This window comes from Odontesthes bonariensis, chromosome 18, assembly GCF_027942865.1.
Source record: "Odontesthes bonariensis isolate fOdoBon6 chromosome 18, fOdoBon6.hap1, whole genome shotgun sequence".
NCBI lineage: Eukaryota > Metazoa > Chordata > Actinopteri > Atheriniformes > Atherinopsidae > Odontesthes > Odontesthes bonariensis.
The window spans coordinates 18,138,154-18,166,042 of record NC_134523.1 but is presented as its reverse complement, the minus strand read 5'-3'; the positions used below and the strand labels follow the sequence as shown (position 1 = coordinate 18,166,042).

The window sequence follows — 27,889 nt, the reverse complement described above, 5'->3', positions numbered from 1 at the left end:
CATGGGCACTCATTTAGATTTGTGGCCACCTGGTGGGTACAAGTCAAATATTTACTCATTCTGTTTTTGGTCTCCACCAACTCCTGAGGGAAATATTTTTCTCTTTAGCTGCTAGTAGCTCCACTGTGTTCTCCAGCTGAGTCTAACTGTATGTTTGGGGGGAAATCGGCCCTATGGGAGCAGTGACAGTGAGTGAAAACAGTACATTTGCAGCTGAACAGTGGAAGTCACAGTAAAAACGGCATGAAACAGAAAACAGAAAAGAGATTGGAGTGAAAATGGGGCAGCAGAGCCAGCCTGTGTCTGCAGGATCACAGATGGCCATTTAGCCTCCCGAGGAGATTCAGTGTCTCTGAGATCATTTAACTTGGCTTCACGCTGCACGCCTCAATCCTCCATCTCGCAGCCTCAGCTTCCCCTGGGTCAGCCACGCTGGCTACCTCGCTGTGTGTGTTTGTCATCCTGCTGCATCCTCGCTGGGCTGTCATCTCAGCCGCAGCATCTGGACTGATGGGCGAAAGCTGGTAATATTTTGGGGTCCCTGGAAGTAAATGCCTCTGATCACATGTACGTAAAACCATCAGTGTGGGGACATATGAAGCCAATGATTCATGTTGGAGCTTTTTCAGCATCATTACAGACTTTAATCAAAGTGACTCACTTTAATTTCCTTCATACTGTGTCTTTGATAACAAATCGCCTGTATATTTTTTTTATTGTTGATCCTGCTGCAGCAATGTGTTACCATTGCTTTGTTGTTGTAGATTAAACTTATTTCAGCTACTATTTTAACACCGAAGTGTTCCACCCTTGGGTAAATTTGATGGGTCATCTAATATCTAGTATTTTTGCTTTTTTTTTAAACATATGTTTTGATAATTGAACTATTTTGTCTTTGAACAGTCATAATAATGGCAGCATCAGGGAAAAGTTCAGAGTTGAACTGTTGCTTTGGTGGAACTGAAATAACGCAGAGATACTGGAAACATGACGAACAGCCACATTTAGAGTCATTATTCATCATATTGCTCTATGTTCTTGCAGTGTTGTGCCAACACTTTTTTAAAAGTAAGTTAAAAAGTAAGTTTGGAATTTATTTGAAGTGTCAGGAGCTTGAGCTAAAAGATTTGTGGGTATTTCATGACTAATTCATACTTGTGTTCACCTGTACTGACTCAGAAATTAATGAAGTATTTATTTCTGAAATGTAGTGGAAAATCTGTAGTTAATTGGTTAGTTAATTAACTAATTAGCAAAGTTAATTTGAAAGAATACATGAAACTAAATTTTCGGGAGTCAACATTGATCATAAACTCTGTTGGAAGCCACATAAAAAAATATAATACAGATAAATAAATCATCCAAATCTATTGGTGCTATTTATAAAAATAAAAGAATTGGTGGTTGAGAAATGTTTACATATTTAATGCTGTTCTCTTGTAATTCCATACATGTCATACAGTGTTGATATTTGGGGAAATATAGACCCAATAGTTAAACTTTAAAAAGAGTGATTATGGGTCTTACGTTTGAGGCTCCATCAGATGACATTTATACCAATAAAACTGAAATGAGTTTTACAATTTTCCGCTATCGTGTGATTAAAATTATTTTTCCAAGTTGTGAACAAAAGCTTTCCAGTTTGTATCCAAAGATGTTTTCAATCAAGGATGGAAATTTACACTTACGTGAGAAATAACTTAACTTAGTGAGACTAAGTAAGAATTAACATGAAATATAGAGTTATAGAGTCACAGTTTTGGGAAGGATTTCAATGATCTGTTCAAATAAAGTAGCTCACTGTTTTGTTTAAACAAAACCTTTAAAACCTAAAATAATCAAGTGTTATAATGCAAACCCAGTCGTGCGTTTTCAGGTACAACATCATGAAATCAAATTTTTTCTTTGGTCCTTCCTGGGCTTGAGAATTTTCTCTTTGGTTGGTGAGCAATAAGCTGTTATTGTTTGTACTACAAATCCTAATAAATTCATTCACTCAATCATTCCAATCAAATCTAAATGATCTACAGTGTATTTATTATTTGTACCGGTGATTTAAACAGCAGTAAGCAGGAACTGCGGCTGTGATTGTCTTGTGTGAACGAGTATAAATATTGTTTAACAGTAGGTGGACAGACCCGTGCCTCTCAGCTGACAGCATTTGGCAGGGTGCAAACAAACAGACAGACAAACATCCAGGGTGTGTAAACGCAGAGCTGGCATGTCAACACTGAACAAGCAGCCTGCAGAGTGGAGAAACATCACTAGAAACTTAACTTAACAGCAATAAAGAGTTTTTTTGAGTCTTTCAGTGGGTCAAAATGTCCTGAATCGCTCCAGAGAAAAATCCTCGGCCGTGCTACTGGAGGATCTTTGTTTTGATGTAGTGGCACAGGCAGAGGGGGGCGGTGGTGCAGTGATTCCTCCGGGGTTGCAGGCGGTGGTGTGACGGTCCCGATAGCCTCTCAGACACCAGCAGCTTCACATAAGCTGCACTGTAGGTCAGCAGAAGTTGGTACGCTTTAGCCTGCAACATGGTTACAATCAGAGATGAGAGGTCAAAGCTTTTATATGAAAACATTCATTTGTTGTTGGTGGGGTTAAAACTGCTCAAATGTAATTCTGGAAGCTCTTAGAGATGCCTTTCATTGAGTCATTTAGCACTGCATAGAGGTTTGTAAGATCAGCGACCTTCAGACAGACGTCAAAAAGCTTCCCAACACCAGTTTGAATCTTAATTTAATGTTTTATGTGTGTTTATTTAGTTTTTTTTATTTCATGTTAAACACAGAACAAAAAATGATACAAGGAGTGATGTTAAAACAGGTTTGGCAACAGAAACCAGTTTTGTGTCTTTATTTTCCTTCTAAATGTCAAAAAACCTTCTTGTTTGTGTCCAGAGGAGTTTAAACTCTGCCTGCAGTTCTGATTAAATGTTATTTCTATTTATCTATCATAAACACCATCAGATAGAATCAATGTTGGTGTTGGACTGTATTAACACATTATTTCTACAGTATTTATCAGCTCAGTTTATACTCAGAATCCTCGTGTCTTCATTGTTCCTATTAAAACTAACATCTATAACAGTGTGGCTCCACCATTTATATTAATTAGAAATTGCGATATAAATCTTTTGCATCATGATGCAAAAAATCTTTTGAAAATGATGATTGGTGACGATGCCATGTGACTTTCAGCGTTAGATCATAATCTGTTTTGATTTATAACTAGATTTGAATAAAGATACATTTAATGTAAATTCAATTTAAGGAGATCCTAATTAAAGATTTGACGTGCTCCTCCACCTCCTCAGACAAACTCTCACCTCAGCAGGGGAAGCAGCATCAGGGACGAGGCTGTAGTTGGTGGAGATTTTGGCTGCCCCCTGCTGGCTGGCGGCGGTACCGCCGCCTGCGTTCTCATCTCTGAGCAGAGGCCTGTGTTCATCTGAGTCTTGCTCTGCGTCTGAGCCACCGGCCTCAAGGTCACCGACCGGGACCTTGGTCACCAGGACGAGATGAGACATTCTGCTCTTCAGTTTTCTCTGAGGGGTAAACGTGACGGTGATTTAGTCATTCAGCTGCAGGGATGGAGGCTCCAAAATGTGATGCCATCCTTCAAAGACTTAAATTCCTGCTTCTCTAAAGATAAATATCCTCTCACTGGCAGTTAGAATAATGTTTTTATTGATCGTGATGGAGAGAAGACATGGGAGTTCCTGAAAAATCGATGAAGCAGCGGGATAACAGAGAGACAGAGGGACTCGACTCACCTGCATGTCAGTCGTCACAAAGCTGTGCTCCTCTAAAGTTTCAGTCAGTGTCCTCAAACAATGGGACATGTCCCAGTATACAAAGTACAACTACAGAGGAACACAAACAGGTTAAAACAACAATGTTAGTGGCTTATAAATCCACACCTACAGCTTAGACACAATAAGTGTCTTTTTTGATTATAAATTATTTTTTGAATTTCCCCATTGGGGGAGGAATAAAGTATTTTTCTATTCTATTCTATTCTAGACACAATTAGGATGTAATTAATGTGAATCTAGCATGATGGACAAGAAGATACATTGGAGTACAACAGTTATGTGGTATTATTATATTTTCTCTCATTACTGACTTTCTTGTTAGAAATTTCAGATTTGCTCTAATCTTCTTTAATTTCTTTATGTTTCATCAACTTTTTTAAATGAGCTTTTATTTAATATTTAGTTTAGACTTATTTTTAATACTTATTCTTTCATTCAATTAGTAAATTGTTTATTGAAAATAAGAGTTTTCATTGAAATTACCTCTAGCAAACAAAAATAAATTGATAAAGAGTTCAATTATTGTGCATCAAGTTGGATATGTATCCAGGTATGTAAGTCTGTGCATTTTTTCTTTAATCATCACCCCATGTGTATGTGTGTGTGTGAATATTATATTATTTTCACATAATAATATATTATATAAATCTATATGCAAGTTTATCTGTGTGGGACAATGGAAACAGATTTACATTAATTTATCAAAAATGAATTGTAAAGATTTCTTAAAAGAAGAAAAAGAAGAATTATGGAGAGCCAACGTGAGCACTTTAAGGGTAAACTACACGATTAACTAAAAGACTATTCTAACCAGAACCTGTCTTTCAACAACGTCCTGACACTAAATAACTGTTACAATGTCTCCCAGTCAGGCTTTTGGCTACACCACAGCACTGAGACTGCTCTAGTTAAGGTCCTTGATGACATCCGCCTGAACACAGATGGCGGCAACATTTCAGTCCCGGTACTACCCGATCTCAGTGCTGCATTTGATCCAGTTGACCATAACATCTTACTAGACCGACTGAAACTGTGTAGGACTTTCTGGCACAGTGCTTAACTGGTTTGAGTCCTATCTAAAAGGTAACCATATATCTGAGCAAACTAAAATAACCCGTGGAGTTCCCCAAAGTTTCCTTTTTTGGGGTCACAGCTGTTCAACATCTACATGCTCCCACTCGCTCAAATCATGAAAAACAACAAAATATGATACCAGAATTATGCTGACAACACAAAAATTTACGTAACTATCTCACCGGGAGACTATAGTCCAATTCAAACACAGATCAAATGCATTGATCAAATTAAAGATTGGATGAGCTGTTAAATGAAGACAACTGAAATGATCCTTTTTGGACCTAAGAAAGAAAGATTAAAAGTTGGCACTCAGCCTCAAACAGTCATGTTTAAAATCAACAACCAAGCCAGAAATCTGGGAGTAGTCATGGACTCAGACCTAAATTTCAGCAGTCAAATGAAGACAGTTGTGAAGTCAGCCTATTATCACTTAAAGAACATGTTGAGGATTAAGGACTGATGTCTCAGCAGGATTTAGAGAAACCTATCCATGCATTTATTCTTAGTAGACTAGACTACTGTAAAGCTGTCGTCCCTAAAAAGTCCAGCTGCAGTTAGTCCAGAATGCTGAGAAAGTGTATCATATAACTCCGGTTCTCAGATCTTTACACTGCTGTTGTTGGTGTACAAAGCACTGAATAGTTTAGGGCCAAAACACATTCTGGATCTTCTGGTTCGTTATGAACCAACCAGAGCCCTCAGGCCATCAGGATCAGGTCCACTTTCTGTTCCCAGAGTCAGAACTAAAGATGGAGAGGCAGCGTTCGGTTTTTATGCTCCTAACATGTGGAACAAACTCCCAGAAAACTGAACTCTCAGCTGTTTTAAATCAAGATTAAAAACTTTGCTATTTGCTGCTGCCTTTTGTCAAAAAACAATTGTTAATTCCTCTAACTGTAACTTTTATTTTTTGCATTTTATGTCTTATTCTATTTTAGAAGTTTTCTTTTACTCGTTTTAAGTTTGCTTTAATGTAGTTTTAATGATACTTCTGCAATCTGCTGTAATGCCTTTAATGTCTTATGTAAAGCACTTTGACTCGTGCTTTTCAAGTCGTTGTTATATCTGCCGATCTGCGGCTGCTGTCATCGATCAGCTGTTTCCTCGTTCTCACGTTAACCCGTTTTTCCGTTTGTTTAATATGTTTTTGTTTTGAATGAGACGTCATGGGATAAGCATAAAACTGAAAGGTAATAGGCCACAAGAATACCACATACTAGATTTACAGCACTTCCGGCATGAAAGTATTTCATATTCTGAGAGTTTCAGCTGATTTTAGGTCACCGACCTTCATATTTCCAGTGCAATTCTGCACCCAGTCAGCCACGCCCACCAGCAGCTTGTGTTGCACCATCCTCTCATTCACCTGGACCAACCGAACGTCCACGTTTATGTTGATCTGACACAGAAACACTTTGAGAGTCAGTTTGAGGTTTTACTCGTGTCATATGATGAATGAGAACATAGAAAAAACACCGTCAGTGAGGCTGAGTCTACTCAAACATTAGATCATTACAAACATGTACGACGTTTATCATACCTCCTTGTTGCTGTGATGAAGGATGAAGATGATGGCAGTGGTGAGGAGCATGGAGACAAGGCTGACTGACAGGCAGAGGATCCAGTAGTCACTAACAGTTATGTAGAGGTGGAGAGTGGAGAACACGGCGCACCACACCACCACATACAGAACCTGGCGGAAGCAAATCAATCAGTTATCTATTACCATATACCTTCATGACAGAATTAATGATTTCTAGTCATTCTTATTAAAAAATAAAACTGAAACAGTCAAATATTCTCCTTTTCCAGTATCCAAAATAAGAAAACTATCCAGCTTTTCTTTACATATATTGAACATATTCGTTTGAAATATACACCGATCTTTCACAATAATTTGATTTTTGATCGACTTAACAATCATTCCATTAATCTTGATTACATTCATGAAGGTAAGTTTTAGTTCCAGCCTCATTCATACATTAAAGATATATGATAAAATAGAGAAGCTGACAAATGATCTTGGTATTTCTAGAAAAGAGGAAGAAAAAATAGATTACTCATTAGTTTTATATATTTGAAATGTGTCAAAGTGTACTTCCCTCTCTGTCATGAAGAGGACATTTGACATTTGAAAAATTAGAAGTAAAGTACCTCAAATGTATTAAACCTACACTTTAGCAACTACTGTACTTGAACTGAACTGCTTTCAATGTTGGGGTAAACAGCGATGCTAAAGTTCAGAAGCATTTCCATTACAGGACCTTTAAACTTGAATAGTTACCACTTTTTTGTTTATATTGTTAGCTTACCAGAGATAACTTTTCTTTTTATATCAATTTGTTTTTGTGCACATAATAAACAAACTAGAGAATGTGAGAATAAGTTAAAAGTTTGGCTATTTGTTCCTGTTCAGCTCCGCTTCTGGCGTCTATGCTAAGCTACTTAACTCTGACTGTGCCAGCAGCTCCAGATTTAACTTAAACAGTGAAAGTGAGATGAGATATGTTATATCTCGGGCACTGGTTGTTTTGTATGTTTGGAAAAACATTTAACTATTTAATTAAAAGTTTAAATTGGTGGGGGTAGTCGATGGCGTAGTGGGTTGTGCAGGCGCCCTATGTCCTCGCTGCAGTCGGCCCCGGCTCGAGTCCCGCATCGGACGGCCCTTTACTGCATGTCATTCCCCCTCTCTCTGCCCCCTGTCTCTCTCTTCAACTATCCTGTCCATTAAAGGCATATTAAGCCCCAAAAAAGTTTAAACTGGTAGCTCAGTGGTTCGAGTGGGTTGTCCAATAACCAGAAGGTCAATGGTTCAATTCCCACTCTCGCTGCTCAAAAAGATTTATGGACTGACAGCTGGAGGGGTGTCAGTCCACCTCCTTGCCACAGCTGAAGGTCCCTTGAGCAAGGCACCCTTACCTGATTGGCTGCCCACTGCTCCAGTGTGTCTCCATGAGTGTGTGACCGTGTTCAACAGGTGCCAACCTGGACGAGTCAAATGCGGAGGAGTAATTTCGTGTTGACGTTTGTGTGTACATGACAATAAAGTAATCTTAATCTTATATGTGCAGCCAGTTGCTGCATTTATTCTCCAGCCTTCCTCTGCTTTGATATTGGAATTATCAGTGCAAGAAGAAATACTTTTAACAGCTTTTCTCAAAGTAAACCTGCTGCACAATAAAGTGAATAAGCCTGAATTCAGTTTTTAACTAAGAGATGAGGAGTGGCAGAGGGGTTTTTATCAAAATTGTGAACTCAGTTTAATACCTCAAGGTGGAGCTTTTAATGCCTACATGCTGGAAACTGGAACAAGACAACAAACGCAATATTTTTTCTTTGTTGATTTGTGTGCCAACTCTCTGACAAAAACTAAATAGTTAAATTCACTAAAATAGTTTATAGCATTTAATGCAAACACAAAGTGCAGACAATGTTTGCCTTTTTTGCATCAACTTTGTAAGAAATGTAAAAAAAAAAATCTGAGGGAGAAGTTAAAGAAAAGCAGTGCAAGGAGGTCAAATTGTAGAGGAGCAAGCAGGAAATGATGGATAATAGATAATCATACTGGTGCCATTATGAAGTGGAAAAGACCCGAGTTGAAAACCATGTATCTCCTGACTGAGGGGACGTCCAAAGCAGTTTTCAGTGGATCTTCCATGTCTGTGACTGGTATCTAACAAATACGAAACAAATAATTCAACAACCAAGGTCGCATTTAAACACAGTATGATGTGCCTTAGTTTGGTCAGTGTCCGTGCTAACCTCAAAGCCTTCCCTCTCCAGTTGGGCGCGACACAGCGACAGATCAAAGCTGGGATTTAATGCTGAGCAGCTCGGCATCGCCACAACACACTGACCTAAGAATGACAGGGAGGAGAGTGCGCAATTGGACCGTTATTAATGAAATGTGTGTTACAAAAAAGGCAAGTGTTAAACAGACGTGCAGCAGCAAAAAATATCGCATTAAAGTTGCAGATGAACGAACACCACACTGGTAAAAGGCTATTCGCTGTAGAGCTCACTGAATAAAGACAAATGAAGTTTGGTTACCATTTGACCAGCTGGCTCTGATGCTGTTGCCCAGTGGCTCAGCTTTGGTTTGTCTGATTTGAACATCCACTTCAGTCTCCTCCAACACCTGACAAACGCCGGCGTCGTCCTCCGTCATCTCAGAGGTCACCAGGTCCTAAAAGAGTTTGACCCCACTTATGAACAACTCCTGTCCTACTTGGTGAAGTATGTGAATAATGGATCGAGTCTCAAGAGGAACTTATATGCACATTATAAGAATGAAAGATTGTAATACTTATGTGGCTGCCCATCACAGCTAACATATATGGATATATATATATGGACGAATAGTATCCTTGACAACAACACTCACACTCTCCACCAGGTGCTAACCTCACACAGAAGCACCTTCAGCAACAGACTCATTCCACCCCTGAGTAAGACTGAACGCCAGAGAAAGTGCTTTCTGCCTGTGGCCATCAGACTGTTTAATCCATCTACCTCAGGTCGAGAGAGGGTCAGTGGAAACACTGCGTGCCACTTTCTCCAGATCACTTTGTTTGTATATATTGTTTTTTTTTTTTTTTTACTGAGGCTGTTCATTTGCACACTGCACATATTGTATTCAACTTCTTGTGTTATTTATGTTAGCTTTATTTTATTTTACTTTAGTACTTTCCCTCTTGTACCACAACTGTTGCACAGCAATTATCCCTCGGGATAAATAATGCTTCTTGAATCTTGAATCTTGAATTATCTTAGATTCTTAGTCAATTTTGTTCAGGTCACATTTTGTGTCTGTATTTTGTTGCAGCACATATAAATATAAAAGCCTTTTAGCTTGTTCAATAACTGTGGATTTTTTTTAATAAAACATTGTTATCATTCAATAGCTGTTGGCATTATTCTGACTAGCACTGTAAAAAGAATTTATATATATATATATATATATATATATATATAGCTAAAAGTGTTTAATTTACAACTGAAACATTTACTAAAGTAAAATGGTTGAAATTTTCACTTTTTGACCACTCCAAGTAACACTGAAGTACAAACTTCAACTAAAAAAAAAAAACATAATAACAGAAAATGTAGGAATGACATTTCTTTTGATCAGAATTAGTATGATTAACAGTATTAAGTAGATAATAATTTCATAACAACCAACTGTAAACGTCACAGCCGGAGCTCTTCTGGCAGGGCTGAGGGGGTTAATATGAGGCAGAAAGGGTTGGACATGTCTCGCTTGAAGAAGCAGGAGGTTCACATCAGACGAGTGTAATCTCTCTTTAAAAAGCCTCTCAGGCAGGCTACGGGTTTTATCTCTGATAAACACGCTCACCGTTCACTTGACATGCAAGAAGTCTGAAAAGCAGCAGGAAACCAGACTACTTCTGCTTTCAAGTTCAAGTGTCTTAACTTCAGTGACTGATGCTGTTACAGAGTTTGACACTTTGTGACAAAGTGCTGTAACAGTGCTGATCTTAATTTTCTGTTTGGTGGAAAAGAGCTCCTTTGTATAAGCCGTGTTACTTTTGTGGCACATTCCCTGGACAAGAAGCATGACAAGTCCCGACACTGCACCTCCACAGTGAGCTTTCTTTGAATCATCTTCAACGTGATTCATCTTTGCGGTACATAAGGTTCTTTTTAATGTAATATATCAGCACACATCTGACCATATTACAGGCACAATATTTGTCAAATAAAACAAAAAGTCTAAAAGCTAAATGCTACTTATAGATGAACCCATCTGTCTCTAGTTCTGTTTCTATCACACACTCTTGCCTGGATGCCTTAGACAAAGCACATTTAACAGTGAAGTGTGAAAACTCAACCCAGGCCTCGTGAGTTTATTTTCTTTCATTTTCACTTCCTCATCATTTATCATTGGCTGCTTACGCTGCATTTGCTAGTGGCGGAAAAGAAACTAGGATACATTTGTAAGCAGTGGCCCGTGTCTTATCTCAGAAACCATCTTCAGTGTTTCACTGCCACATAAGTACAAACATGATATGTTAAAACGGCGCCTTCTTATGTCTAGCGTGTTCAGAGGGCGTCCTCTCATCCTCAGTGTAAACTGAAGCCTGTGCAACAAGCTGTCAGACTGGCAGTGATGAAGCTCGAAAAATGTTTCAATCTTCCTGGAAGTCATGTCGCGTCTGTTTGTGTCGTACAAAAGTTTTTTTTTTTTTTTTAACAAAGTCGGGTTTTTTTTTTCCTGCGAAGTACCAACAGTGAAATCCAAACCATCAAAGGCGTTTTTTTTACCAGATTAAACACGTCCTACCTTTGCTTCAGATGAAAGCCCATCTTATCGACGCATCTGTCACGATCGTGTTCCCTCGTCATTCCTGATCTGACCTTTGCTCTACGGGAGCAAAAGCAAATAAGAAGCGGTTCATCGAAAGAAACAGTCTGCCTCAGACTGTGGTGTTTATTATTATCACGGTGAAATGTGCTGTAGCTTGTTCCTCCCTTACTCTCTCTGGCGTGTGACTCAGATCATGCCTCATGACTGCAGGAATGTGGTTTGTGGTCCAGAGCCCAGTACAGGAAGCACAAGCAGGAGGGTCAGACGCGTTGCTCTACTCATCTTTCACAGCAGCTCCTGGCAAGGGGCAACTAAGACAACTTACACTATATTTTAAAGCGGAGACTTTAGCGTCTTGTTGTGTTTTGGGATACATAAAAATGCCCGTTTTACCAATGTTTATGATGCATGAATTATGGCAACCAGTTCGTTTACACTGGCATGATGTTGCAGCTTAACTGGAACTGTTACACATTAACTCATACAGTCCCAGGAGTCCCCAGGGGCCAGGTCAGGAATACAAATATTTACAAGTTTGTTTGGCTGAGGATAGAAAACAAGATAGGCTACAAATTTTTGAAAAAGGGGCTTTAACCTTCAACTAGTAGGTACTCTGTATATTACAAAATTACCCAGCCTATTGCACATTATTAGTGTAAATATGACAAGAAATATTTCAATTTTAAGCTTAACACTAATTCCTTAAAACACAAACATCACACTGAAAATCATCTTTATAATTCAGTCAATAATAGATTTAAGTACACGTAAACAGCCCCACTATTAATCATTATTTGACAGTGAACATAGCTCAGAAGTAGAATGGTAGTCCTTCCATTGGGGGGATTTCTGGTTCGATCATCAACATGTCGAAGTGTCCTTGGGCAAAATACTGACACTCACATGGCTCCCAATGTGTTCCTTGCTTGTAAGTTGGATTCAGATTCACATTATCAGTTCCCATCAGCAGATTCTTTTGCAACAGTGCTCCACTGGAGATATAAGAAATAACAGCCGTCAAGTTAGGAAGAGAAATACACAAGTTAAAAACAATACAGTTATACAACCAGAGTGACTTGAGTTGCTTTGGATATAAGCGTCTGCTAAATTGTAGGGAATCTAATAGTTAGATGACAATTTAGGTTGATCATTAACCTAAATGGAGGTCATGATCAGAAATGTGCAGATTTTTTATTTCAAGAACACACTGCTTCTCTGGTTCTACAGCCGATAGCACGGCTGGAAAAATATGCATTTATCACATTTAAGCTAGATTACCTAAATAAAAAGCTGGGTGTCCAAAAAATTCCCTTAAAATCCTGATGTTGTTTCAAAGCACTGCAGCCAGAGTACCAGCTGGTCCCACAGGGGGCTCCCTGTGCAATATAGAATAACATTTGAAATCGACTCTATTTCAGATCCATAATCCCCTTTTTCCCATTTGAATGACAAGAACTCGCGGTTCTTAAAGTGCTGAATTTCTTGGAGTAGAGTTAGAGGCAGAGCTTTTAGTTTTCAGGCCATTCTCTTTCAAAACTAAGCTTATAAAATGACCTTTTTGAAAATTTTCATTAAATTCAGTTTTATTTATACAGCACCAAATCACAAGATACGATCCAATTACAGTCCAGTTCATTGTAATAATATTACAAAACAATCCAATTCATCAAATTCCAAATTAGTCCAACTCATGTAGAGCCAATTCAGAACAAGTAGCCTGGCTAACGACACCAACAGATTGCACTGAAACTTCTCTTTGATCCAATATCAATCCAAAACCGTCCTGAGCGTGCACGAGGCGACTGTGGAAAGAAAAACTCCCTTTGAACAGGAAGAAACCTCTGGTAGAACCAGACTGCAAAATATCTTTTTAAAAAAGCTTACGTTGATATCTGTGATCTTTGTGCTCTACTTATTTTAAATGCACTTTTTTTTATTTCCTACTTTAATTGCTGTTTAATATTCATATTTTGTTGCTTTTTACAAGTTCCACTTTGAATAGTTCACTTTTATTATTCTGCATTTTCTTTTCTTTAAATGCTTGTGTCTTTCCATGTCTTGTTTTTGCTCTTTAAAACACTTTGGGTTTCACTAATGCGTGAGAAATTGCTTCAGTATATTAAATAAAGCTCAGCTGAGTTGAGTAGTTTCACATTTACCCAAAAGAAACAATAGAGATATGTAAAGACATGGGCAAATATGATGCGTATTTCAAATTAAAAAGGGTTTGTGGCATTTCAGTGACATTCTAACTATCTTGCCTCTTCCTTAAAAGCATGAATTAATAAAGAAAAAATAAATTAAGCTTTTCTTTCAGTGATGATTGCTACTTCTTTAAAAAACTGAATTACTGCTCAGTTTACTGTAAAGGGGACTTCAAGTTTCTACATTGTAAAGTAAACTAGTTCTTGAACCTTGGCATGAGTGTCACTTTGTTTTTCATCATAAACATAAGGGGATCACAGAGAAATGTCTCATTTCCAGCACATCTCACATGCTCGTACATTATTCCTGACACAGAAGGTCAAACAATTGGGACGTGCAACAACAAGCAACACAGATTTTGTGTCAAAAGAGCTGTTAAAACAGTCAAAGTTTGTAGCTTCAGTCAACTAAAGAAAGATATCTTTTAGTTGTTTTTTTTTGTTCTTTTTGTGGCGGTTAAGGTCTCGTGGTGATTAGCACTGTCACCGCACAGCAAGTGGGTTTCTGGGTCGAATCCCAGGTGGAGCCTTTCTGTGTGGAGTTTGCATGTTCTCTTCGGGTACTCCGTCTTCCTCCCACCTTCCAAAAACATGCATGTTATGTTAATCAGAGACTCTAAATTGACCCTTGGAGTGAGAGAGAGTTTGCATGGTTGTTTGTCCCTAAGCATGCAAGCTCCAGCGCCCCAACAACCCTGAATTGGATTAAGTGGATGTAAAAAATGGGTGGATGCTTCTGTCGAACAAATTCCTAATGCTGTATCTCTCTGTATAACAAACTAAAAATAGAACTTATTGTGCCAGGCTTTGCAATAACATACTGTAGATGACCACCGTTTGTGTCCAGCTGTCCAATTATTTTTTAACTATTCATCACTGTCATATAAATGCACTCATGAACTTAAATCATTGAAAGATATCTCACATACAGCTACTTGAAATAGACGTCTTTTTTTATCGCTGAAACTATCATGACACTTATTAGATATATGGAAGATGTCTGTGGGCTACATATAACTTACAAACAGTGTAGTATTTCTTGAACATTTGATCTATTTCTTTGATCCTATATTGTCCTCACTGAAAAAAGCATATTCATACTTGCATGTTTTCTTTTCCTTTGGGGCATAAATCATGAAAGTCCATGTCTTTTACGCCTTTTTTTAAATAAAACTAACAGTTGAGATGCCACTTCCCACTGAAAGCATCAAACATTTGAAAAAGTAATGGAATAACACATAACCACTTTCAGCACTATGTACCTAAATCAGGTGATAAGAGATCAGGTGATAAGTAAACCTGCCAGCCTAGCTTAGGCACTTCCAGTTCAGCTAAGTCAGAAAGTGACAGTAAGTCACCTGAACGATAAAGTGAGAAATACATTAATTAATTATAAAATTAAACAAAGCAACGTTTAATGAGATCATTTAACCATGTTAAATGAAAAATATGACAAATTAAACTACATTTAAAAAAAAAGAAAAAGCTCCTCTTTAAGGGTTGCAGGTGACGGTGGTCATGTGACCGCCACTGTTGGTCATGTGATCTACCAAACAGACTGTTTCTGCCTCAGCACAAATCAGCCGTGGAGAGCGTTTCCGCCTTTATTTTTGCGTTAGTTTCTGTTTTTATCCGCCTGCTTGGACTCTCTGCTCCTCTTTTCGTGTTTCGGAGTGAAGACGAAAGGGTCGGGAAGAGGATTTAAGATGGAAGCAGGAAGCTGGATCCCTGCTCTAACCCTACTGCTCTCCGCGGTGCTTTCTCCCTGCGTTTGTTTGATCGGCGGTGCGCAGGTACGCGAGACTGTTATCAACCAATAAATGTCACATTGTAGCACCATAATGGATATGTGGCGAACCGGTGGAGGCGAGGGTGTAAGACACGCTATTTCAACTCGCTTTTAAGAAGCTTCTGAATCACTTCTGTTTGTTCTTTGACAGTCACCTGATTCTTGATGCGTCCTGGAGATGGCATACCTGCCCTTACTGGTTTCTGCTAACAGTTAGTCCAAATGTTTACCTACCACCTCGTGAGTGTCTTATCTTCTGCCTCTTGTCTTTTTCTGTCCTCTGTGGTCCAGATTGATCCTCTGGTGTTTGAGGAGCAGCTGCTGTGGGTGAGTGGAGCCCAGGGACATGTAAACAGCTACAGGATCCCACTGATCACCTTCACCCCCAAAGGAAGCCTGCTGGCCTTTGCTGAGGCCAGGAAGGCATCATCCAGCGATGCTGGAGCAAAGTTCATCGCAGTACGGCGGTCCACCGACAAAGGCAGGTCCACCCGAGACCAAAACACACACATAAAAAAAAAAAAGTAAACTTTTCCGTCCCATGTTGTCAAATCTTTTGGACTTAAGAGACTTATTCTTCCTACAAAATACTTATTTTATCATCAGCATTAAGGGAAGACAGCGGTTTCATTTCACGAGCCACTATTTGAAAGTAATGCTCTCTTCTATATATATGATTTGTCTCAAGTGATTTCACGTCTACGCAACTCTTTGACTATAAACTTGGCTGAATCTCTGGCAAAAAGTCTGAATTTCAACACTCAATAAACAATTAAATCTGCAGTCAAGTCAAAGCATCTTGTATAAAGAAGGCTCCAGTTTCCATGTAACTCAATGTCCTCCTCATCTGTTGTCCCTCCAGGAAACACCTGGTCCTTGACCGACTTCATCATTGATGATCTGGACAACCCGGATGGTCTAAACCTGGGCTCAGTGGTGGTGGACGAAGTACATGGCTCAGTGATTCTGATCTACTCCGTCTGCTTCCACCTTTACCACTGCAGCCCGTCCAGCACCATGATGGTGGAGAGCTGGGACGACGGCCTCAGCTGGAGTACGCCCAGGAACCTCTCGGTCCAGCTCGGGGTTAAGGCCTTCGCTCCGGGGCCGGGCTTTGGCATCCAGGTGAGAAAATTCTTTGATTCTAAGGTAGGAGGCACCACAGCTTAATTTTTCTTGCCTAAAATATGCTCAGAATTTGGCCAAATAATCTTTTATGCTACTAGGTTGTTATTAGGATCATAACATTTTGACAGGTGAGTCATTCACATCACGAGCACATGGTTGTAGATGCTAATATGGGATTTTTAAAGCAGATTTCAGTGTTGTGGAAGGTATATTTCTTCTAACTGGGCTGTTAAGATATTTCTTTTTATTATTGTGATGTAGAAATTATATTTTTTAGTTTCTTTGTAGTTCTACTCTAATAAACAGTAGACATACTGTAACTTAAGCCCTTTCAGACTTCTTCCATCCATCCCATTTTCTATACCCGCTTAATCCAACTCAGGCTCGCAGGTTAGAGTCTATCAGAATCAGGGTATCTCAGCTGTCATTGGGCGAGAGGCAGGATCCATCACAGGGTCACACGGAGACAAACAACCATCCACACTCACTCCAAAGGTCAATTTAGAGGCGCAGATTAACCTAACATGCACGTTTTTGGGCGATGGGAGGAAGCTGGAGTACCTGGAGAGAACATGCAAACTCCACACTGAAAGGCTCCAGCCGGGATTCGAGCCAGCTGTGAGGCGACGGTGCTAACCACCACGCCACGTGCAGCCCTTTCAGGCTTCATGAAAGCAGAACTGTATTTTGTTCCCTGTCAAAAGTGGGAACTAGTTTAGTTTTAGTTTTGTATTAGATAGCAAGAAGTCGGTATAACAAAACACTGTAAACAACTCATGGACTTTTTATTAGAAAGGACATTACCGGGGACGGCTCCTCAACGCAGCCATCCACGGTTCATGCCCCGGCTCAGGGCCTTTGCTGCGTGTCCTTCCCCTCTCTCTTGCTTTCTGTCTCCTTTCCTGTCAAGCAACTTTCCAATAAAGGCCACTAGTGCTGAAAAATCCTTTAAAAAAAAAGAAGAAGAAAAAAAAGAAAGTATATTACCTGCTGAGTTGGTTCATATTACTTTGATTGCCAAGAAGGTAACTTGTTGAATTTTGACATCCAGATTCGTCTTAACACAGTCATCTTCATATTTTTTACGGGCGGCCGTGGCTCAGTGGTTAGAGTTGGTCATCCAATAACTGGAAGGTTCGATTCCCACTCTCGCCACTCAAAAAGATTGGAGGAACTGACAGCTAGAGGGGTGTCAGTCCTCCTCCTTATCACGGCCGAGGTGCCCTTGAGCAAGGCACTGTACCCCCATGCTCCCCGGGCACTGTGAATGGCAGCCCACCGCTCCAGGTTGGCATCTGTCTCTGAGTGTGGGACCCTGTGCATGTGTGTGTCAACAGGTGCCAACCTGGATGGGTTAAAAGCAGAGGACAAATTTCATGTGTATGCATGACCAATAAAAATCTAATTTTAATCTTAATCTGATCTTAATTACATAATGGTGTGGTTATAATTAGCTGAGCTGACCACTGTCATTTTGATTTGAACTCATCAGTGTAAAAATTCATGTTACTGTAGAGTTAACAGAAATATCTTATTTCTATCTCTGCCTCTGCATAATTTTGCACAGTTTGAGGTGCTTTTTGATAAAGTAATCTAATTACATGGTTGAAATATTAGAAGCAACTGTCTATCTCAAGGCGTTTAACTTCTGATACTTGACAGACATGATTGGTTGTTGTTCCGGGTTAAAACAACACGACCTGCTTTGGTCGTAGTACATTAAATATATTGATTACTGGGTTGCATTTTGTCTTGTAACTATTGATTGGCAAAAAAAAACCTTTGGAGTCAGACCCATACTGAGTGTGTGGGTGTGCCATGGCTGGCAGGTTTAATTCTGTAGGTGTGAGCAGAAAAAGTAATTATAGGAAAACACAGCATCAGTCAACATAACCTGAGAAATGTTTCAACCTTTGGAAATAAGTCTGAAAAATGTGGCTGAATGTGTGTTGAGTCTGTTAATTGCTGGCAAAGGTTAAAGCTGTCCATTCGTTACAAAAGATATTTAGAATTACCATCCTGACCTTGCCTGTTGTTTCTATCAAATAAAGATGGAAAAGACAGAGAAAAATCCATCTATTGTTTTCCTTATCCAAGATCAGTTTACAAAGGCAACAGGTCCAGGAGGGAAACCTAGACATCCAAATTCAAAATTCAATTCAAAAATACTTTATTTATCCCAGAGGGAAATTAAATGTTGATGTAGCTCAATTAAATCAAAGAGTTATTATAGATGCTGATGGCTGTGGGCAGGAAAGATTTCCTGTAGCGGTCCGTTTTGCATCCAAACTGAAGAAGCCTTTGACTGAAGAGACTCTGTTTTCCGATAACAGTCTCATGGAGAGGATGTTCAGGGTTGTCCATAATTCTCTTGATTTTATGCAAAATCCTTCTTTGCATTATTGTCTCCAGAGGTTCCACAGTCGTCCCCAGAACAGAACCAGCCTTCTTTATCAGGTTATTGAGTCTTTTTAGGTCCCTGGTTCTGATGCTGCTGCCCCAACAGATGACGCAAGAGGAAATGACGCTCTCAACAACAGACTTGTAGAAGATCTGCAACATCTTGTTGCAAACCTTGAAGGACCTTAGCTTCCTCAAGAAGTACAGTCTGCTCTGTCCTTTCTTGTAGATTGCTTCACTGTTGTGTCTCCAGTCCAGTCTGTTGTCCACATGAACACCAAGGTATTTATATTCCTCAACCACCTCCACTTCTTCTCCCATGATGGAAACAGGGTTTGATCTGACCCTGTTTCTCCTGAAATCTACAATCATCTCCTTTGTTTTGTTAACATTCAAGATGAGATGATTGTTCCCACACCATGCCACAAAGCGGTCCACCAGCTCTCTGTACTCAGCTTCTTGTCCATCTCTGATACACCCGACAACTGCAGAGTCATCTGAATATTTCTGTAGATGACAGGAGTCTGACTTGTACTGGAAGTCTGAAGTGTACAGAGTGAAAAGGAATGGTGAGAGTACAGTCCCCTGTGGTGCTCCTGTGCTGCTGATCACCTGGTTAGACACACAATTCTTCAGTCTGACAAACTGTGGTCTGTTTGTCGGGTAGTCATTAATCCAGGTGATTGTTGAGGCCTCCACCTGAGTCTTCTGGAGTTTCAGACTAAGCAGATCAGGCTGGATTGTGTTAAATGCACTGGAGAAATCAAAGAACATGATCCTCACAGTGCTGCCTGCTTTATCCAGATGACAGTGGGTTTGTTGAAGCAGGTGTATGATAGCGCCTTCAACTCCAACTCCATGGCGATAAGCAAACTACAGGGGGTCCTGATATGTGCTGGTTTGCTTACACAGGTGGGTCAACAGGAGTCTCTCCAGGACCTTCATGATGTGGGATGTCAGTGCAACAGGTCTGTAGTCATTGATATCTGAAGGGTGAGTTTTCTTTGGTACCGGAACCAGACAGGATGTCTTCCACAACAGTGGTACCTTCTCTTGGGTCAAGCTAAGGTTGAAAAGGTGTTGCAGAATCCCACAGAGCTGCTCTGCACAGGCCTTCAGGACTCGGGGGCTGACACCATCTGGACCTGCAGCCTTGTTCCGGTTCAGTCTTTCCAACTGCCTCTTCACCTGACTTCTAGAAACAGAAAAGTGGGAGGGGGAGGCAAAGGGGACAGCAGCATCTCCTGATTGGGTTGATGACAAACTAGTGGAAGCAGAAGAATCCATGACTGAGGTGGAGGTGGAGATGTTACAGGAAAGCTGTGGGTCAGAGGAGGGTGGGATGTCTCTTTGGCTGGGAACAGGAGGGGAGGATGGTGAGCTTGTTCCTGAACTGAACCTGTTGAAGAATGTGTTCAGCTCATTTGCTCTGTCCAGACTTCCATCCATCCGATCCTCCCTCTGCTTGAGGCCTGTGATCTTCTTCATTCCTGACCACACATCTCTGATATTGTTCCTCTGCAGTTTACTCTCAAGCTTCTTTCTATACACCTCCTTGCTCTCTCTGATCTTGACTTTGAGCTGCTTCTGTATACTCCTCAGTAACTCCCTGTCTCGCTCCCTAAAGGCTCTTTTTTTCTTGTTCAATAGTTCCTTTAGCTCACTGGTGATCCAGGGTTTGTTATTAGGGAAGCATCTCACTGTTCTGGTGGGGATGGTGTTGTCCACACAGAAGTTTATATAGTCAGTCACACACTCAGTCATGGCATTAATGTCTTCTCCATGTGGCTTACAAAGAGAAATCCAATCGGTTGCATCAAAACAACCCTGTAAGGCTTCTTCAGCTTCCTCTGACCACTTTCTAACAGTCCTTTTTGTGACAGGTAGTCTCTGGACAAGGGGTTTATATGCTGAACAGAGAAAAACAAGGTTGTGATCTGATTTTCCCAGGGGAGGTCTTGATTTGGAAATGTATGAATCCTTGACATTTGTGTAAAACAAATCCAAAGTGTTGTTTTCTCTGGTAGAGCAGCTGACAAACTGTTTAAAAGTTGGCAGTGTAGCAGAGAGTGAGGCATGATTAAAATCACCAGACATTGCCACAAAAGAATTGGGGTGTTGAGTCTGTATCTTAGCAACAACGGAACTGATGACATCACATGCAGTGTCGGCAACAGCTGAGGGTGGAATGTAAACAGCCACCAAAACAACACTGGTGAACTCTCTTGGCAAATAATATGGACGAAAACCCACTGCCAATAGTTCAATGTCAGGACTGCAGAGACGACTCTTCACAGTAACATGTCCTGGGTGACACCATCTGTTGTTGACAAGCACTGCCAATCCACCCCCTTTCCTTTTCCTGCTACTCTTTAAATCTCGATCTGCTCGTACAGTCAGGAAGCCCGGCAGAGAGACGCTGGAGTCGGGTATATGATCCTGTAGCCATGTCTCAGTAAAACACATAATGCTACATTCCCGATATTCTTGCTGAGTCCTTATCAAGGCTAAAAGTTCATCCAACTTGTTAGCTAACGATCTTACATTTCCCATGATGCAGGATGGCAGAGATGGTTTGAACTTCTTCTTTCTTTCTCTCCTCTTTGCTCCTGCTCTGCATCCACGACGCCTCCTTTTCAATTCCAGTGGGATTTCTGGCTTCAGTTGTCGAATTATTTCTGCTTTTCCAATGTTATTCAGCTGCTCCCTGTTGTAAACCACCTTGTTGCTATGGTGATGCATCATGACAAAATAGTAAAATATACAAAAGTATTGGGAAAAATTAATCCAGCTGCACAGCATCCAAGGTAGGAAGGAACAGTTGTCCAAAAAATGCAATTTCTTCCAAGAAATAACAGGAATGAAATTTAGAAAAAAAGAAAAATCTCAATGTGAGGTACAGAGCTACTCCAACATGCTGCCACCCTCAGCAGCGCATTCTAGAACATGAACCTCTCCCCTGCGAAGGTCTATTGCTCCTTCTTGGAGATCCCAGGACAAAAGTGATTTATAATCCCTTCAGCGGGTTCAGGGTCTGTCCCGGGGGCCTCCTCCATATTGGACATGCCTGAAAAATCTCCACAGGGAGGCAACCAGGAGGCATCCGAATCAGGTGAACTCCTTTTGATATGATATACACCCAGCTGCGAACCGCTCCAGTGTTCGCTGAAGATCTTGGTTTGATGAAGAGATGCAGCCAAGAGGTTCCCACAGCAGACACCCACCGCTCTCTCCGACCACGCCTTGAGATCCTGTCCATGAAAACCTAAAACAGAATCGGAGACAAGGGCGCAACCCTGGCGGAGTCCAACATGTGCCGAGGATGTGGACAAAGCTCTTACTTTGGCGATACAGGGACCGAATAACCCGCAGGATTGATGACTTGCAACGACTGTCTTGTCTGAGAAAACCCTCCAAGTTTCAGATCGATAAGTCCCTGATGATTTTATTTTACAGATCATATATTGAATCTGTGCTGACCTTCTCTCTCCCCTACTGGTTTGGGAACCTTAACACAAGGTCCAAAAATGCACTGAACAGTGATAAAGACAATCAACAAGATTCTGGGAGTTGAACAGTGCACACTTACAGATCTGTCCAAGAGACAGATAATTAGGAAGGCTAATGCCATTCTGTCTAACAGCTCCCATCCTTTACATTCTGAGTTCCTGAGTCGTACCTGATTGGTTGATATTGTTTTTGTTTCTTGTCTCCATGTGGTGTTATTGATGTTGGCAGAAATTGATGATACGTACCGTTCGCACTTTCGCTACTTTGTAGGGGCTGCTACTGATGTTGTTTCAGCACACTGTATTATCCCTCCTTAGACCTTTAATCATATGTCTTTTATGTTTTATGTCCTTTTTACTTGCTGCAACACTAATTGCCTTACGGGGACAGAAATAAATTTGAATCTGATACCTAATAGAGCTAAGTTTGGTGCACTGAAGGCTCTTCCTCTTGGTCAGAACAGGAAAGGGAGGCAGATGTCAGGGGTGGGCTGTATAATCAGCAGAGGGTCCACACTTAAAAAGCTGGGGGTCATACAAGCTGTGGCTACAGTAAAGAGGTGTTTGCTTTGTTTGGATGAGAAGGCGCTTCTTATGCAACACAGTATCTAATAAATCTCTCATCTGTGCCTTTGGCCCATAGAAGCAGACCCTTGGCTTGTGTGACACTTTTGACATCCTATAAGAGGATTTCAAGATATTTTCTTGGTTACAGAAGAGAGGAGATGAACAGCAGGAGAATCTTGGTGACTGAGGGGTTTAGGGTACCATCTGTGACTCGGCATGAAGCACAACTGTGTCACCGACACTTGTTCAGGGATGTTCTTCGTTGACACAGCATATCTTGCCTCCCTCGTTCTGCTTCCTGTCACTGCCCTGCTGCAGACTATCATCACTATCAACAAAAAAACGTCTAAAACAAAAATGTTGTCAGCCGAGCAGTCACATTTGTGGACTTTCCTGTCGGGTTTTTGGACACTAAACCATGAGGATTACAGCTGATCTGACACAGTTTCTAAAAATGTTATTCTGCGTTTATTTTTCTGTGATGTTTGTGGGGATTATACTGTAGCTCTTTTTCTCTTTTTAACCTTATTTATATTATTTCTATCGAGTAAGAGGCCAGAAAAGCAGCAGTCATCCATTCAGAAATCGGACAGGAAGACGAGACGATACAAAACACTGGCGCCGTATATATAACACAAAACAATTGACACACAGCGGCTCATTAGTTCATCTCTCTATCTATTAGTATCTTTTCAGACTTTTTATGTTTATGTTTCAATTTCTTATCTTTCTCTTTGTGTCTCTCTCACTGCAGAAGCGCTACGATCCCGGAAGGCATAGGCTGGTGGTTTGTGGTCACGGGACTCTGGAGGGTGACGGTGTTTTTTGCATCCTGAGCGACGACTACGGCGAGACCTGGTACAACGGCGCATCACTGAAGAGCATCCCTTACAACCAGAAGAAGAGACCCCAGGACTTCAACCCTGATGAATGTCAGGTATGTTTGCTGCCGTGTGATGCAACACTTCACAGCAGAGGCAATTTGACTTGGCAGTATAAAAAATTACTGGCAAAAAGGAAGACTTGAAGATCCCTGGTAGTATTGAATATTAAGTAGATAATACATGGTGGTGTAACTCTTTGACAAACATGAAAGGTTACAACTAGCAAGGCATCAAAATGTCAACAGAATTACTCATAACTATCACTAAGGAGTTTTTGTGCATCAACAAGTCTCTGAAAGCTATAATAGGTCCAGAAGAGAAGAGAAGATCCTTATTCCTTTTCCCAAACATTTACAGATGCCATATTTTGGTGTTTTAATCAAACATAAAAGACCCTGTTGTGGATCCTCTGAGTGAGAGGGGGATACATTTTTGCACGATGCAACGTAAGTAGCCTATAAATCTAAAATAGGTGGTTAAGTTATCTTTTACACTTGCCGAGCAGAGTATTCTGGTGTTTTTAGATTTTTCTTCACATTTCTGCGAAAGACCACCATTGCTCTGCTAAATAAGTAGCTTTACTTTGTTTTTATTCACCATTGTCCCTTTGCTGCTATTTTATTTTGTTTTGCTTTATCTTTCTAGTTTTTGCATGATTGTTGCAAGACTAAATGTCTGCTTGCTGCAAACCAAATTACCCCACGGGGATAATAAAGACACCTTGAAAATCGAAGCACAGTGACTCGGGCTGATGTAAAAATGTCTGAATCTTATAATACCATTCAGGCATCACTGAGTGTAAGACCTTCTTGTCCGCTATTACCGTTTTAATTTGCGTAACGAACAGAGAGATGAGGTCTGACCGCTAGCAAAACTCGAGAAACGTGTGCAGCGCATTGCAGTTACAGGTGTGACCTGATGTTCCAGGTTGTCACCCAGTATTCATGGGAAAACCAGGCCTCTGTGTCATCGGAAACCTTAAAAATGTACAGCCTCTGTTGAGTTGACCAGTCTTATTTCTATAATCAAAGCCAGATTTCTATAAGGAGAGTTGGCTACTGTGACATAATCCGAAGAACACACAGATGTCTACGCTGAACTGTCTGTAGATGTGTTCTTCTGCACTCTAGTGGACAAACATGAAGAATACATCTGTGTTTTTTCTCATCTGTAGCGTTCTCTGTGCTGTAAAATGTAATTAAATATCTCTAGGTGAAACGACTTGGATCACTGACACCATTTCCCTTAAACTCTCTCCATTTTGCAGCCAGTTGAGATGATGGACGGCAGCCTCATGATCAACATCCGGAACCAGAACAACTACCACTGTCGGTGTCGCATTGTGGCGCGCAGCCTCGACGGAGGGTTGACCCTCCCAGTAGAAGAGCTGTTTTTCGACTACACGCTGGTGGATCCAGTAGTAGCAGCTGGAGCGCTGCAAAAAAACGGAGTGGTCTACTTCACCAACCCCTTCCATGAGCTGCAGAGTAAGTAACCCTTTTCCTTCTAAGCTTTGTCCCAACGGAACTGTCCAGTTGTATAGAATTAAAACGTGATTGGAAATATATCATTTTTAAATGAAAAACCACTGTTCCTCCCCTTAGGAGTGAATCTAATGTTACGATGGTCGCTGACAAATGGTACATCCTGGGAAAAGAACACTGTCCAAATATGGGCGGGGCCAAGCGGCTACTCCAGCATGACGTCACTGGACACTGGCTCTGTGGAAGACCAGAAGTACATCTTTGTCGTGTATGAGAAGGGCCTCAAGAACTATGATGAGACTATCTCATTCGTTAAAATCCATCTGTATGGTGGCCGGTAGAGCACTGGTTGGAGGTAAGGAAGAAGAGCTCAGGCTGGAGTAACAAAACCGTCTGAAAAGACTTAGTGTTTTTTTAAGCTCCTGATTGGATTTCACCTTCTTTTTGTCTCTGAGATTCAAACGTTTAAGGGAAAAGGAAACAGGAAGAGGTTGCTCACTCCAAGGATTTTTCTCAGGAGGAAAAGACATTTAAAACTCTTTCTTTTTTTTTATCAAAGAAAGCAGAAAAAGGAGGCTCAGGACAGTGAATTTACACCTATTTTTTGGTTTAAAAAAAAAAAGAGAAAATTTCTGATTTTTAATAAATTTTTATGTGTTTTCTAAAATCTGAACAGTTAATGAAGTCACGTGTCCATTTTGTCAAGTGTTTGTTTTCTCCAAATTATTGCACAATGTTGTTGTTTGAATAGAATGCTGACAGAAAAGAGGAAAGCAGACCAAGTAGGCGATATTTTGGATAATCAAGCATTTTCAGACCAAATGTACGATTTGAATTTAAAGTTGCCTCAGACACGTTTTTTGCAAAGTAAAGACATTCTCTAAAAAGGAGCTGGGACATTTTAGTTTTTCTTCTTCATTGAGAAATTCTGGGTCTGGGTCACATTCCTGTCCACCACAGCAGCTTGGACTTGAGCGCGCATTATTTGACATTTCAGTAAATCGGAGATCCATGCAGCTTGAGTTTGGAGTAAATATCGAAGAGATTCAGTCTTCGGTCTCAGACTCGAGGAATGAATCAGTTGTAGACCAAAAATGGCAACGAACACACATATTAGCATGTTAAATGTAATTAGCCTCTTTTATTTGTTATTTGTTAACTGAGTGGCAGCAGCTGACTTGCTGTTAGTGGTTTGCCGTCAGACCTATCACTCCTGCTGTCTGTACACACACACTCCCTGCTGATGGATTTAACTTTCTTCTGCCAGATTTGGACAGTGATTGGATTGTTTTTTTGGGATGTACCAACTCTCACTCTGTCATTCTCACCCGTCAATGACAGTCCTTCTGGTACTTCTGTCACCCACCCAAATATTGGTGACTCTGAGAACCGAGCACGCCGACTATGCATGCCAGTGGGTCAGTCTCCACTCGGAGAAACAACATACCAGACCATACACTGTCTGTACTAGACTAAAAAAACAACATGGATGCTTTTTTTTACGGTAAGGCTTTGCTGAAAATGGGATGTTATTCACACCTCTTCAATCTACTGTAGACAGACTGTATGGCCATGCATGGAAAGTGTCCCTAAAGGTATCCCAAACAATTTGTGTGCTCAGTAAGCAGAAATTCTATAGACTGTTTGAGTGGCAACTTTGGGGTCTCGTTATATTGAAAAACTGTGTTAATGCAGTACAGATGTGAAGCATCTCTTGCATAACTGACATATCGGTTGTTTATTGGCAGATTTTGACTGTATGCTCACACAATGTCATTTTATAATGGAGAAACTGACACTGAAGTTGTGCAGGGGTCTGTGCATTTTATTAACATGCATGTGAATTCATGCCTTTTGAAAACCAGTAATCACATTAAATAGCCTTTTTCTTACGATGCTGCACTTGAATGTTCTTCTTCAGTATCTCCTTTTGGGTTGTAGTGACTTTAGAGAACAACGGTTGCTATTTTTAAATTAGGCCTGTGTTAATGAAGTTATTACATAATGTTGCCAACTCTGTTGATTGTGTGCAGAACCTATTGTGTGATTCTCTAATGAATGGCCACTCCTGTCAGATTTAGGTGTTTAAATTGTACAGACGGGTCCATGACGTGTGCAATCTGTTTAAAGTACATGTGGTATTGCCTCTTTTCACATTTTGTGGGAAACGATTGTTTTAGGTACGTAATTGTAATAGAAGGGACTCTCTTAAACCACAAGTCACAGATGTGCTCATATATGATTTGTATATAATTCTATCAATATTTCTCTCCTGTATGCCTCCAATATAAGATAATAAATTATTTGTGTGAATAAGGGATTTGCTTTACTTTTTTCCGGTTGGTCGTTGTTGTTTGTGCTGATTATTTTAAAAGAGACTGTGCATGAGTGTGAAATTAGGATGAGTATTATATAATATTAGTGAGTCTTTACAGTGGCTCTTCACTCATCAACTCCTGTGAAAATGAGCCAATTGTACCATATGCATGATGTGAGATCGCCTTTTAAAAAATATTTCTGTTCAGGATTTCAGAAAATGTTGCAAAGTTGATAGTTGAGCCCTCATTGTTGGGTTTGGGCAGCTCTTTTTAAAAAAATAATTAACTATAATCGCTCTGTTAGGCTTGAATTAGATAACAGGTTTATTACAAAACATCAAGTATGACGACCACATTTTGGAAATATATCAAGAATTTACA

General features: G+C 40.3%; 2 protein-coding genes across 2 annotated transcripts; one reads left to right on the top strand and one right to left on the bottom strand.

Moving 5' to 3' along the window:
* Positions 1 to 2,016: 2,016 nt before the first annotated feature.
* On the bottom strand, positions 2,017 to 11,467 carry tmem268 (transmembrane protein 268). Its single transcript, XM_075449319.1, has 10 exons — positions 11,395 to 11,467; positions 11,202 to 11,282; positions 8,948 to 9,083; positions 8,660 to 8,754; positions 8,463 to 8,570; positions 6,435 to 6,587; positions 6,183 to 6,293; positions 3,776 to 3,865; positions 3,329 to 3,547; positions 2,017 to 2,527 (listed from the first exon to the last, which is right to left on the bottom strand). The coding sequence occupies exons 3-10, from the start codon at positions 9,063 to 9,065 to the stop codon at positions 2,360 to 2,362; spliced, it is 1,062 nt and encodes a 353-aa protein (XP_075305434.1). The 5' UTR covers positions 9,066 to 9,083; positions 11,202 to 11,282; positions 11,395 to 11,467; the 3' UTR covers positions 2,017 to 2,359.
* Positions 11,468 to 14,965: 3,498 nt separating this feature from the next.
* On the top strand, positions 14,966 to 27,506 carry neu1 (neuraminidase 1). The gene is made up of 6 exons (XM_075449830.1): positions 14,966 to 15,222; positions 15,510 to 15,699; positions 16,081 to 16,343; positions 23,577 to 23,759; positions 24,974 to 25,193; positions 25,311 to 27,506. Exons 1-6 carry the CDS (start codon positions 15,136 to 15,138, stop codon positions 25,529 to 25,531), a joined length of 1,164 nt encoding a protein of 387 aa, XP_075305945.1. The 5' UTR covers positions 14,966 to 15,135; the 3' UTR covers positions 25,532 to 27,506.
* The last annotated feature ends 383 nt before the right edge of the window (positions 27,507 to 27,889 follow it).

Coding starts and splice junctions, on each gene's coding strand:
- neu1 (XM_075449830.1), top strand. CDS start 15,136: ATGGAAGCAGGAAGCTGGATCCCTGCTCTAACCCTACTGCTCTCCGCG. Junction 23,760..24,973: donor TCAACCCTGATGAATGTCAG/GTATGTTTGCTG, acceptor TCCATTTTGCAG/CCAGTTGAGATGATGGACGG. Junction 25,194..25,310: donor CCCCTTCCATGAGCTGCAGA/GTAAGTAACCCT, acceptor TCCTCCCCTTAG/GAGTGAATCTAATGTTACGA.
- tmem268 (XM_075449319.1), bottom strand. CDS start 9,065: ATGACGGAGGACGACGCCGGCGTTTGTCAGGTGTTGGAGGAGACTGAA. Junction 8,571..8,659: donor TGGAGAGGGAAGGCTTTGAG/GTTAGCACGGAC, acceptor CGTATTTGTTAG/ATACCAGTCACAGACATGGA. Junction 3,548..3,775: donor TTGTGACGACTGACATGCAG/GTGAGTCGAGTC, acceptor TTTACCCCTCAG/AGAAAACTGAAGAGCAGAAT.